Source organism: Amborella trichopoda, chromosome 10, assembly GCF_054954075.1.
Source record: "Amborella trichopoda isolate Santa Cruz 75 chromosome 10, AtrichopodaSantaCruz75HAP2 v2.0, whole genome shotgun sequence".
In the NCBI taxonomy this organism is placed as follows: Eukaryota; Viridiplantae; Streptophyta; class Magnoliopsida; order Amborellales; family Amborellaceae; genus Amborella; species Amborella trichopoda.
Window position 1 is genome coordinate 36,687,377 of NC_142345.1, and position 14,633 is coordinate 36,702,009.

General features: G+C 37.0%; 1 protein-coding gene across 16 annotated transcripts in view; it reads right to left on the reverse strand.

The window, feature by feature from the left end:
* The window catches only part of POL{LAMBDA} (DNA polymerase lambda (POLL)), a 74,355-nt gene extending 60,837 nt beyond the window's left edge, over positions 1-13,518 (reverse strand). For 13 of the 16 annotated variants that reach the window (XR_016042950.1, XR_016042952.1, XR_016042951.1 and 10 more), the window contains exons 1-2: positions 13,037-13,518; positions 9,971-10,108 (exon numbers count right to left, since the gene is read on the reverse strand). Coding sequence is in view for 5 of the 16 variants with exons in the window: in XM_088849906.1 (XP_088706032.1) it covers positions 9,971-10,108; positions 13,037-13,132 (234 nt within the window). In the remaining 11 variants the exon portion in view is untranslated. Of the gene's footprint in view, positions 1-9,970; positions 10,138-13,036 lie in introns of all 16 variants that reach the window. The other 3 variants (XR_002279874.2, XM_088849905.1, XR_016042953.1) reach the window with 2 other exon arrangements.
* Between the last annotated feature and the right edge of the window lie 1,115 nt (positions 13,519-14,633).

The window sequence follows — 14,633 nt, forward strand, 5'->3', positions numbered from 1 at the left end:
GTCATCAATATAAACTATCATAAATTTATAAAAGGGATTAAAGATATCATTCATTATTTTTTGGAATTCAGACGGAGCATTTTTAAGACCAAAAGGCATAACATTCCATTCATATTGTCCAAAAGGGACATTAAATGCTGTTTTATATTTATCTTCTTCTTTTATCTGTATTTGCCAAAAACCAGATTTTAAATCGAATTTGGAGAAGATTACAGCATGTAAGAGTCTATTGAGTAAATCTTTTTTTATCTAATCCATTGTAAGACTTTATTGAGGGGTTTATAATTAATGACTAATTGTGGAACTCTTCGTTCTTGCTCAGCATTTTATTGACATAGAAAGCAGAGCAGCTCCAGGGATATGAACTTGGACGTATAAGTTTCTTATGGAGTAAATCTTTTATTTCATAATGACACGTTTGTAATAATTCTGTGTTAAACGTGTCATCATGAAATAAAAGATTTACTCCATAAGAAACTTATACGTCTCAGTTCATCTCCCTGGAGCTGCTCTGCTTTCTAAGTCAATAAAAATGCTGAGCAAGAACGAGGAGTTCCACGATTAGTCATTAATTATAAACCCCTCAATAAAGTCTTACAATGGACTAGATATCCCATTCCAAATAAAAAAGATTTACTCGATAGACTCTTACATGCTGTAATCTCCTCCAAATTCAATTTAAAATCTGGTTTTTGGCAAATACAGATAAAAGAAGAAGATAAAAATAAAACAGCATTTAATGTCCTTTTTGAACAATATGAATGGAATGTTATGCCTTTTGGTCTTAAAAATGCTCTGTCTGAATTCCAAAAAATAATGAATGATATCTTTAATCCCTTTTATAAATTCATGATAGTTTATATTGATGACGTCTTCGTATTTTCAGAATCTCTTGAACAACATTTTAAACATCTTCATACTTTCATCCATACAGTTAAAAATATTGGATTAGTAGTTTCTGCTAAAAAGCTAAATCTTTTTCAAACAAAAAATAGATTTTTAGGACATAATATAAATCACGGGACCATTATCCCAATTGATAGATCTATTCTCTTTGCTGGTAAATTTTCTGACAAAATTTTAGACAAAACTGAATTACTAAGATTTTTAGGATGTTTAAATTATATAAGTGATTTTTACCAAAATCTAGCTCTTGATGCTAAACCTTTATATGACCGATTAAAGAAGCATCCTCCACCTTGGACTGATGTTCATACTTTGGCTGTACAGCGACGTAAACTTAAGGACAAAGAACTTCCATGTTTAACTTTATCTGATCCAACAGCTTCTAAAATCATTGAATGCGATGCTTCTGAATTAGGACTAGGTGGAATATTAAAACAATCCATTGACTCTAAAGAACAATTAATAAAATTTACTTCCAAAGCCTGGAATCCTACACAAAAAAATTATTCTACCGTCAAAAAAGAATTACTTGCCATTATTCACTGTGTTTGTAAATTTCAAACTGACATTTTAAATCAACATTTTCTTATTCGTACTGATTGTAAAGCTGCCAAAGACATTCTGCAAAAAGATGTTCAAAACCTTGTATCCAAACAAATATTCGCCCGCTGGCAGGCTATTTTATCTGCTTTTGATTTCTCTATTGAGCATCTTCACGGTTCTACTAATTCTTTACCTGACTTTCTCACCCGTGAATTTTTGCAGGGGGGACTGCATATACCCATCTCACCCTAAAGACGATACAATTTCATCCTACGGATTTTCATCCTACGGTTTGCAACTCTTTCTTAATAATAAAATACCAATATGAATAATCCTCAGTCTTCAAATACCAACAAAGGAAAACAACCTATGGACTTAGTACCAAGCAACAGGTATGGGCCCCTTATGCCCATCCATTCCTCTCTAAGTCTGACACCTATGTCACCTCTCAGATCCTCAAATGTATCTGAATACTTGCGACATACTCCTCCGCAAAGTCCAATACAAACCCCAAGTCCGGCGTTTTCTCCGGCAACATACCCAAATAAACAAACCTCGACCTCTGCCAAATCAGTCTATATAGACACAGCCTTCTTATCAGATATACCCATTTCTGATACTCATGCACAACTTGACCCAAATAAAATAGCTCCCCTTTATCTTGTAAACCACTTGAATCCATCAAACGGAGTCAAAACCCGTGAATGGTATGAAGCTATTCTTATGGAAACTGGTTCGGTTTCAATTGTCCATTTTTATCAAGGTACAACTAAAGTATATGCTTACTCCAAATTTCAAATTAAAAAATTACTTTCTTACGATGATTGGGGATGCAATCCTCTTCAAGGAAAAAAATTATTGAATCCAGAATTCCAATATAAATATTATAAATATTCTAAGTACATTGACGCATGGCACAAAGTATTCTCCTACCAAAATCCAAATAATACTCATTCCTGGTATTTGCAATTCAAACTCCCTATTCTTGAAAGATTCCCAAGTTGGTTTCGCCATTGGTTCTTATTATGGGGATCACAGACCCAAATTTTACTCGATGCTTTCCAAGCCTTACAGACAAAATTTGCACAATATAATACTTGTACTGACTTAGATGATTTCCATCTCTACTTCATGACTCTATACCAAATACCTTGGATCCTAAAATGGGATTACTCTATTTCTGAAAATAATACAAATAATTATGAGTATATTCCCAAGCTTGGCAAAACCCTTAAAATCAAATGGTGGGATATTTGCAGTACTAATCCTGCCTCCTTACCCCTTAAACGAATACCTCTTCAAACCAATGTGTTCAACCCACCAGCATTTAATACAGTCAGTTTACCCACATTTTCGGCCTATCTGAAGAAAATGAAACAAGCACATCCTAAGGCTACCTTAGAAGAACTAGAGCAAAATCTTCTTTATATATTTGCTCCCGATACTACTGCACCAACAACATCAGAAGAAACTGTCCAATCAGGTAATCCCTTGTTTGACGACTTCAGCCAAAGACTCGATGCTTAACACGGCCCGACAGTCTGGCCCGATATGATCCAATATAATCTCCCGATAGATATCTCCACTATTCGCTGATATGACCTCACCATCATAAAGAAGATGCCTCGACAAGAAAGATGCCTCTACAGTTCGCCGATATGTCCTCACCATCATAAAGCAAGATGCCTCGACAAGAAAGATTCCCTTCTTCATAAAGTGACAAGACATCTCAATAGTAAAGATTCCTTCTTTATAAAGTGACAAGACATCTCCAAATAGTAAAGATGCTCTTTTACCCCATTTGATCGATGTGACTAATTTTGGGTCGAATCATAGTCACGCTTCTACCGACGTGGCCTCTTCTCCTTCTTCGTTGCTCACACGTACCGCCATTATTACGACAACAAAAGATTCGCCATCGCATCCATCACCATCCTCAACGTCTGGCTACTCTCTGCACCTGCCACGTATCCCTCTTCATACGACAACCTTATCCTCAGGTTCCTTCGTCGCTACGCTAACGAACCTCAACCACAAGCTTTCCTTCGTTGTTACGCTATCAGTCTTCAGCCACAAGTTTTCCTTCGCAGACCATCTATAAATACCCACTCGATCGGTTGAAGAAGGCAGACTGCATCAAGGACGCAACAAAGCAGCAGCAGAAATTCTCAAGCTCTCATATTCTCTTCTTCTCTTTCTCTCTCCTTCTTCCTTCTTCTTCACTCTTTCTGTAGACAGTAGGTTAGTCATCTACATTCAGTCATCTATATAACATCAAAGTCGGTAACTTCCATATGCCTACTTTACTTTAGAATGTGTGATTGTAATCTATCTTCTTTACCCTCCTACTATCCTTCTGAGTGGAAAAAGTTTGCCAGTCTCTGTATATGTAATCAGTAAGTTATGCAATTTAAATTTGTTTTTACATTCAAAATCAGTGAGTATACTCATACTTTGTGGATCATATTTGATATATCCTGGTTTGCTGTTTTAATTATCATATTTATGTTTCTGTATTATGTTACTATTCTGCAACAATTAATTGCTTATAACTCTGTAATCTTTTCATATTTAAGATAAATAGTGGTAACTACTTAGGGTAGATCTTGCGGCAAAAATGGTATATATATATATATATATATATATTATGTGACAACAGGTCTATGATTCGCAATATGGTATAGAAAGATGGACTACAACCATGTTCAGGATGTGATCCGAGCAGCAAAGAGAAAGAGGATTTAGAATTCCCACAGATGTCACATCCATGAATCTTTAGGGAAAGGATTGATGACAAAAGAGTTCGACAGAATATGTAATAGGCGTAAGAGAGAATAAGTGAGAAATGCTTGAGAGAGATTGTAATTGGGGGCTGAAGAAAGAGAGGAGAGATTGTAAGGCCTTCAAAGGCCAAGTAGGAGATGTTAGGATTATGTGGCCATTTAAAGCCTTATGAGAGCATGTACTGAAATTAACTATTGGCTCCAATAAGAGTGTAATCCGCATTGGACTGTGAGGCATTTATAATGCCTAGACTCACCTGAGTTTTGATAGGCTATGGCTCAAGGTGATGTCTAAAAACCCATAATCCTGAGCATTGTATAAGCACAACCGTCAAAGGTTTCAATGTGGGGTTATCCCTTGATTAAGTCGGAGTTGCGGAGCGTGGGGCCCACATGGCCACCCTATGGGTGGTGCACCCCACCTCTAAATTTTCCTTTTTTTTAATTATAGCAATTAAGTCATGGTTTGATTTGAGAATTTTAGGAAAGTGTTTTGTGTAGAGATTTTGATTGTTTTCAAAAAAGAGTGTAAGATAATAATTGAAATAGATGTAATACTTTCTTTACACAATATTTGATGAGAATGGAGTTATGGAAACTGAGGGATAATAGTACTACCTCATTCCTTTAATAATGATGGCTGATCTAAGGAATGAATGGATGAGATCTCGTCACCCCACAACGCTCTTAGATCAAAGGTCAAGATTAAGCCTCAAAATGGTGACAAAACCCTAACCCTAGAAACCCTAGCCTTTATGTTATGTAAACTAGCTATGAGAAACTCATTCTCTACACTTGAGACCTCAATCTCTCTCTCTCTGAGCCAAAAGGGTGGCACGCCTCTCTCTAATCTCCCTCTTCTTCTCTCTCTAAAATTAGGGTTTAGGAAAGAAAAATAAACCCTAAGTAGTGGCACGCCCAAACCACAAAAGCCTAGCCCCAGGCCTTGGCCTTATGCTCATGTGTTGAGCCTTAGTCTAGTTTATCCCATGTCATGCTCTCTGTTGGTTTTGCCTAGGCTTCCCAAGTTGTTAGACAAGTTCTCGAACCTAGATCCCGTGCATCATTGGTGGAGGAGACCCGTGTGGGGTGTACGAAGTCCTTTAAATATATACATATATGTTATGTCCAAACACACATATATGCATATATTTGTGTCAATTTTGTAATTTATTGCATTTGAAAATATTGTAACATACTTTTTTAAATACAAACATATGACCTATCACATGTTGAGAATAAACTAGTTCAAATTTTCAAAATTCAATTCAAAATTCAAACCATACAAAAATTTAAAAGTCTACTAAGCTATGTAACAATAATAGACTAATAGTTTCCAACTCTGCAATTCTCCATATTCCATAATAACATGGACTACAAGTACTCTCCAAGTCTTCAACAAACTTACAAAAGTATAAAACCACACAATAAAATAGTCCAAAAAGGTGAAAAGTTTGTCTAACATCCAAATGTCTAAAGTCCAAACCAAGATGGTACAATAAAGATACTACGAAAGAAGAGAGGGGACATAAATAAGAAGCCAAATCATCATCATTATCGGTTGCATCTGCATCGAAATCAAGGCCGTCATCATCAGAATCATCACCCTCTTCAACATATTGCTCTTCTTCCATAATTTCTTCTGAATCTACCTCCTCCTCTATTTCCCTCTGAGAGTGTGAAGTACCAGCAGCAATCATTGCTCGAGTGGCCCTCTAAAGATCAGAAGCTAATCCCGAAGCCTCCTTGACCACTTCCCAGGTCAAACCCTCCCTGAGGAAGACCACCTCAGTACCAAGGTCCCCAACTAGCCAATCTGAAGCATTTCCATGTCTTCGAAGAGATGGGATCCTTCTTTTGCTGGTTAAACTTCTCCTTGAGCCTCTGATTCTCTCAAGGCACTCTTTAAAAACCATCCATAATTGTATCATTTGCCTCAATATCAGCATCAACATGTAATGGTCTATGGAGCTGCCTATCCCACTTGGCATTTATAAACTCCCAAATTGGGTCGTACTTGGCCTCATCACTGCTCAAATTCTCTGCAATCTCTTTCTTAGTTCCTTTAAGTGCATCACATGTAAAGCCCATAGAGGGCTTATAAGCATCAACCCAACACAAGACCTTCACTAAGGGTAGAAATACTAGTATCGCATGCTTTACCCCACGCTAAAAATATTTAGAAAGAACAATATCTTGTGCCTTCTTTCTCTTGACATCTCTAGACCACCTACACCTTCAATCCTCTGAAGCAAATATATACCTCAATGGGATCCTCCTATACATGCCCTGTAGATTAAGTAGGTAGTGGCAAATCTAATGAACTCAGGCCTCACTATCTCCCACTTCTTAGTAAATTTGCGTATCAAGCTAAGGGTAAGTGTGTCTTGTACATGAAGATTGTAACATCTTCAGCCTTAGAAAGAACTCCTTCAATAGTAGTCATATCACCAATGGCCTCAAGCATGAGATCTATGCAATGCTCAGCGCAAGGAGTCCAAAATATGCGAGGCCTCTTCTGTCAAAGCAAATGACCTGTAACTATATTGGGAGCAGCAGCATTATCTGTGTCCACCAGAATTACATACTCCTCCCCAACCCCCTCAATGCCAAAGAAAATGTATAATGAGCATCATGAATATCATCAAAGCATCAACAGATCGCAAAAAAAATTGTTCCCAAAGGACAATTTACCAACAAATTCATGGTACTCCGCCTCCTCCTATAACTCTATAGATCAACCATTAAAGAAACACCAAATTTGGCTCACCCATCCTTATGGGTCTTAAGATATTCTTTAGTATGCTCAACCTCTTTCTTCAATAGTGGCTCGCCAATCAAATATGGAGTTGGGCCTTTCAGACGTGGGCCAAATTGCCTAATTGCTTCCAACATTGTATGGAAGCTATTAAAGTGAGTGGCATTAAAAGAAATGCCCGCATGGCAATACCACCAAGCAATAGATTGAACCACCCGGCCTTTGTCTTCCTTCTTAAATCTATTTTAAAATATCACTTGTCTTTCCCCTTTCCCTTCCGTTTATCAATTACTGTCTTTAGGTTAGGTATAATAAAACTATCCACAGGCCCTTTCACATGACGCCTCATAGACCCAAAACCCCTCTTACTCTTAGAGCTCTGATTAGCAACCATGCCTACCTCATCTTCCCCTTCTTCATCCTCATCAATGTCAACATCATCATTAAAATTATGGACCCCTTCCCTCAATTCTGCTATGTAATTTTCTTTTAACTTTTTTTATTTTTTTCAGCTTCAATGTACTCATAAATTTCTTTCTTTACAAGCACTGAAACCTTCTTACAAGAGATAACATCACCTCATATAACAGCAAGATGTTTCTTGAACCTATTTATGCTGGCATTGGAAATATGTCTACAAAAATTGCACATCATTTTATTTTTGTTATTCTTATTAGGGTTGACACAATACTTCCATCCCGGATCGCCACACCTAGTAGACCCCCAAAAGACATCTCAAATCCAAAAAATGAGACTCAAATAAAGACTACAAACTAACCTTTTTTGCCCTCATCTCTATTCTTCAACGTTTGTTACCTCAATCGAGCTACTAATCACCTCAAAAGTCTCCAAATACCTCCAATAGAACCATAAAATTAATTCCAATGAAAAAATAAAAGTTTAGGAAGCTTCTTCAAACCACGAAAAATTCTTTTGATTCTCAAAAATAGGTATAGCTAAGAGATTGAGGGCTTATGAAAGTGTTTTTTTAACTTTGGGGGGTTGAAAATAACCCCTATAACATTTTTATACCTTTTAGGGGGGGTCAAAATTACCCCCTTTGCCCTTTTGGGTAACTTTAAAATTCGTAAAAAGGCCCACGTCCCTGGGCACCCACCTAGGTACAGCCGCCCAAGCCTAGGCGTGTGGTCTGAGGAGTCTTGGGTGCCTAGGCCCTGGTGGATGGTTTTTTGAAACCTTGCTAAAGAATAGAAAAGAATGCATTAACCCTAGTAAGTCAGATCATATATCAAAACCTATCTGCAATATTATAACCTATTTGGAATATTATATTAGGGATTAAGAAAGCCAAAGCTCATAAAGAACAGAAACCTCAGCAACAAATGGTTTCATAGTTAAGAACAAAATTCTAAAAAGAACGTGGATTTGTTATCCAATCTCCGAATATGCCTTTCAAAAATTAAGGACATCCATGCGAAAGAAATATCAAGAAGCAAATAGTTGGTACTTGATCATCAATGATGTGAAGTTCTTATTTCCTAGAAGTATAAGCAATTTAATCAAAATACTATAAGTCTCTAATTAGATTGAAATACTTAGGACCTGTTTCAATGACAAATTAGTCATGTTACACAGTTTGGAATTAGCGTATTCAAAAAAGACATGTTAGTGGTTTGGTCATCACCACCCCATATACAAGATATTGTAGTATGCATTGTTTGGGAAGGCCCCTGGCCCTCCATTTCTCTCCATCACAAGTGGCCCTCCATTTCTCTCCATCACAAGTGAACCCCCCCCCCCCACATCTCTCTCTCTCTCTCTCTCTCTCTCTCTCTCCATGCAATAACGAACCCAAATTTTTCAGCAAGTTCACCCGTTCTCTCTCTCTGTCCTCTAAACCCCAAGAAGAACCAATCCTCAAAACAAACCCCCATCCCAGGTTTTTCAGCAGGATTCACCAACTCTTCTCTAGACCCCAAGGAAACCTATCCCTCAAAACAATTCCCCATGACAATTTTTCAGCAAGGTTCACCCTTCCTCTTTCTCTAAGCTCCAAGTAAACACCAAACCCCCAAACAAATCCTCATTATAGATCTCTGCAACTTTGATCCCCAGTTTTCAAACAAGCTTCACAATTCCTGAATCTCTCCAAACCTCAAACCCTCAATCTCTACAAAACTTAAAAACAAAAACAACAATCAAAACAGATTATCAATAATTGCTCTCTGCAACTTTGATGCCCAATTTAACGTAATTATTCACCCTCGTATCTCTCTCTGCACCATAAAGAACCCAATCCTCAAAACATATCCCCATAATTGACTTCTCCAACTTTGATCCCCACTTTTCCAGGAAGTTCATAAAAAATAAAACAAGGTTGACAAAAAGTAAAGAATCATGAAGTTTCTCAAATTTTGAAAGAAGATACGAAGATGAATGGCATCCATATTCCTAAAGAAGGATTATTAGGTTTTGCGAAGGTTGTGGCTTGAAGGTGCAGGTTATGGGGATAGACAAGACACTACACTCGAATGGCTACACGCATCAGGTTGATGCTAGGGTCTGATGAAGGGTTGAGGACCAGATGTTTCTTCCAAAGCTGATGAGAAGAGAGAGAGAGAGAGAGACTTAAGGATCTGGCTTCTTCCATGGCCGATGCTTTTGACCGATCTCATTTTCTTCCATGGCTACTGCATAACAGAGAGAGAGGTCCAGGGAAGGTGGGAAGGTGTCTTTGGAGAAGTGTTCTTCATAGCAAAGCTCATGTCACCCAAAAACAAAAACAAAAACGTGGGAGCCCTACAAATTGAGATGCTATCAAATGAAAAATAAAAAATACCTTTCAAAGATTTAGGCTCATATAGATTACATTCTATCCAAGATATTATTTTAATTACCACCAAACAACATTAAAGAGTTTGAAATAACCTTGTATCTCCTAATGGCAACGTATCTAGTTTTTTTGGTGCATCCAAGCATGCCCCTAATGCATGAAAAAATAAAAAGAAGCGGAACTTACTCCCTTGAAATGTCTTAGATGCCGGAGACCCACTTGCTCAACAAGAGTTTGCTGATTTTTGGCGAGGATATGCATAACCTTCTTAGAAAGATGATCCTCAATTGCAGCTCCCATCTGAACCAGCTTTTCCCTCCAAATCTGAATAAATTGTTTCAAACCAAAATGTCCTAAGAATTGTATAAAGCTTATGTAAATAGCCCCATCCAGAAGACATCATCTAACAAAGAAAAAAGAGCTCTTAAAAGAACATTAGAAAATGGAAGATAAATTTCCATAAAACTACCTCATACTAGTGTCAAGTATTAGAAATGCTTGCTTTCTGGTTGGCCCGATGATTTTGTTTTTTTTTTGAGATATGTATCTTTATAGCCAATTTTCGCTGAAGTGAGAGGCTTCCCAAATTCATCCTATTTTTGTTCTTGCAACACCAATACTACATTGGGTCCAGTTGTTATTTTGTTATGCAATATGATTCGCAAATATGTTGAAGTTTGATCATTTAGAAACCCAGCCATATAAAGTGGTGATTCATGTGCAAAGTCTAAGACCATGCCAGCTAGGGGATAAATATTCATTCGCTATCCAGCAAGACTTATGATAAATCAGGACTTGATACTCGGAGAACTCCAAAGGCACGAGATTTAACACTAGTTTCCAAAAGGATCACCAAATTTGGTTCGAAGATCAAAACACTTCCGTCATTTAATAAGCTGGAGTTTTGCAATAGATGGCTACCTCAACTTTAAAGCAAGCTGGGCATAACATGAGAAAATACAGGAAATAATTCAGAGAAACCCTATGATGCCACAGTCAAGGATCACAAGGTAGTCTTTCCAGTGGAGTCAAGATATTCTATCTTCTATTTAGGCCAAGCTCTTTAAATTGCTTCCCTCACGTCATGAAGTTGCATTAGTGATATCATTTATCCACTTTGCTGCTCTATCAACCAAACTTGATGTCAGGAGTCAGGACAAGGGTCGAAGTTTACAATTGAACCATGATCTATATGATTTGCTCCCTGCAATCAATTTCTCCACCAGGTTATAAGGTAGATGTCGGAAGCAAATAACCCTAATTTGGGTACAACCCTAAAGTGGCAGTCAAAGGGATTTTCATCTTTCCACAGTTTCCCTAAATTGGTACGGGGATCTAAGACGACCTTTACCTTTCCTGAAAATTTACGTATCCCTGTTCAACGCAGAAACATCACTCCACACATTCCCTAGTTCAATAAGATTTTTTTGCCGTGTTTCAGAAAGTAGAGCTTCTCATAGATACTTGCTAAAAAAGGAGAAAAGAGGTGGCATAGAGAAACTCCACTGCCAGCACCACTATCTAAGGAATTTTTTTCCCCCAACAAAAGTCATGCTCTCATTAGCCACCAGGCTGATTACAGTCTCAGCTTGCCAAAACTGACCAGAAAGCTAGATCCAACTTTCACCAGCGAATTTTGACAGCCTACAACAAGTAGCAACACCAATCTGTTCCCCACAATAGTCCATATAGTGCATATATTTCTAGATTGCCTGACAAAAAATCACCAGTCCCTAACCAGTGAACTTTAGGAACCCAATAGGTTTTCAAGCATAAAGTATGGCTAGTGGATCATGGAGAGTGCTCATATGGATTGAATTCGTAGCGTGGGGCATATTCATGATTTACTGGTTACAACTTATAAAGGAAGATCACTTATCATTCTCAGAAGTTAGGCAATGAGAGACTAACTGCTTTAAGTGATTGATCAATCTATTAATGGATTAATATTCCAGAACCTTGATGAAGAGGTTTATCACATGGTAGGGGGAACCTTGGGGATAAGGCCACAGTCCCACCTTAGGAACTCAATCATGTGGTTCCTCTAGGGGATCTTAGGGAGATGGGTTTAGAGAAATAGGGATCTTGCTCCCTATAAAATGGAATTTCCATCTACATGCTTGTAGGATCCCTTCAAGGAGAGGAGCTATACCATTAATTGATTACCCATCCTCTCATTTGTATTATAGATTTATTTCTTTAGAATAAGTTAAACTGCGGTGCATATCACATCGTGATATACTAGAATTGTGGTATGAAAAAACTACAATGTAATATAATAGTAAGCCGATTTATGATACTATTAAATTATTTTATTGTAGTAAATTGGAGTGTTATAGCTATGGCATTGGTAATAAGCTAAGGTGTATGATAATGGATTGAGTGGGCATTGGCCGGATCCTAATTTTATCATAATACTATTAATTTATCGCGTTGTAAGTATAGTGGCGCTTAGATCCCTCCAAGTCAAAACCTCAACCCCAGTGACATGGGATCTCGCTCTCAGGTATGCTAAGATCTAGCTCTTTAACTTGTTAAATGCACATGCACCGATCCTAACCTCAAAGAGCTTCCACCCTATGACGACTCGGCGTTCCCACGAATCGATCCCACTCCCAAACATGCTCCTGCCTCCAAAAACTATGGTTTATCAAATGAAGCTACAATGGAGTATGTTTATGCCAAATGCTCTCCAACACACAGCCCAAAAATTTGAAGATTGCACAAAATGCTCTCCAACAACTATAGGTGGAATTTTGAAGATTGCACAAACTCCGGTAGCATGAGTGAGATTTCATTTGCATATTCAGAAAAAGCGAAACGCATAATTACTATGCACCTCTGTTTCTAGCCCATATGATCAAATACATGAGTGTTTTGCAATTTTATTTTTTTTGAAGAAAAAGTGTTTTGCAATATTGATAAGCAAATTTGGGAGAAGGTGAGCCTATATCTTACCATCTCAGTGGCCACTTATCATCAGATATACTAACAATTCTTAAACGAACCAAGAATTGAGTCATTGAGAAACTAAAGATATTTTTTCAAGCAGTAACCCAGAAGATGAAAAGGTATTTCCAGTTTTTGCACAAATTAAACTATTTTTTCTTACTATGAAAGTTTCAAACAAAACAGTTCTTCGCATTTCTATAGTGTAAAGAAGAGAATCAAAGAGCAGAAAAAAGAAGAGAAAAGGAGAATACCAAATAGGGGGTAAAATAAATGGGAAAAACTGGGAAAAGGGGGAAGCACCTGAAGTCTCTTAGGCTGAACTCCTTTAGCGACCAAGTAGAAAGTCATGCCTGAAAACATGCCTTCCTCCTTATTCTGCCCCTTTTCCGCTGCCATGTCCAGTCAAAGAAACTAGACTCTCCACTGGTTCTTCCAATCTGTAGCCTCTCTCTCTCGCTCCCTCCGAAAATGACAAAAACTCAATTCTCTTTCCTCTCTCTGTCCCTCTCTCTCTCTAGGGCGCTCCAAACAAAGAGATTGAAAACATTCGAGTTTCTCTACGTTTCCCGGTTCCCACCATGGAGATTTGAAAGTCCTGTGCAGAGCGCAACGCATCACACGTGTCAGTATCCACGTGCCAAGCAATGAAGCACGCGCGTGTAAATGAGCAGCTGGGCTTCGGAGTTTCACGGGAACCAATTTTCTGAGAAAGTTCTTTCCAATTCCTTTTATGGTCGGGCTACGGCTATTTCATGCTTCTTTTTTGAGAAAAGAGGGATTCATTGTAGCAACTAGAAGAGAACTTTCAATTGTTAAGGTCGTAATGTGAGAATGTCGTGCTTCAGGGGTGATGTCATGATGACACACACTTTCTTCATTCTAATAATCAATTTAAAAAATATAATTTAATTTGTATCTTTAATATGGTAAAAAACATAAGTTCCCTCCAACAATAAAAATAAATCCCTTTCAACGATGAAAGAATTTCAAGACTTAGGTCTTTATAAATTCAAAATTATATTTTTCCTTTGTTAACATTGTTATTATGATAATAAAGCTATCTAAAAAAATTAAAAATAAAAAAAGATCCTTCTAAGGCTTAGATCTAAGCATCTCATTAAAATGAATGGTTTATATTAATTGGGCTAAAAAGAGATTTTTCGTTTATGTTTCAAAATTTTCCTTATTTTGAATGTTTATTAAGATAAAAATTTATATTTAAAAATTATCAAACAAATAGCCTTAACATGATTTTTTTAATATTGTTTTGTTATGTTATTATAGAAGCGTTGCATAAAATCGCTCTTTTTTTCCATAGAGAACGATCTCATGTCTATACTTCTAAAAAACCATATTTGTGGCATTTCTATGACCTCAAGTTTTACAAAGCCCAATAATTAATTTCAAAAAAATAGAAATTTAAATTTACCATAGACATGGTAAAAAATAAATCCTCCCCAACCGTGAATCCAATCCATATATTAGGAAAATTTCAAGATCTAGACCTTCATAAATTCAAAATTAAATTTACTCTCTTAATATTGTTAATCTAATGATAACAGAAAAAAATTGAAAAAGAAAACCATCATTCTAAAGCCTTGATTTAAGCATCTAACTAAAATAGACAGCCTATATTAATTGAGCTAAAAAAAACTTTCTAAGTTGTATTTTCCAATTTTGCTTTTTTTTATAAATAGTTATTATGATGAAAAAAAATGTATATTTAGATATTTGGGTCAAACAAATGGCTCCAATATGGATTTATAAGATTACTTCATTGTATTACTGTAGAACCAATTCATGAAATCACTCCCCTCCATTCATGAAATATTATGTCAGGCTTCAAACCGCACTCTAGAACTTGAAATGAACGGACCTTGAAATCGAGCTCCAAGGA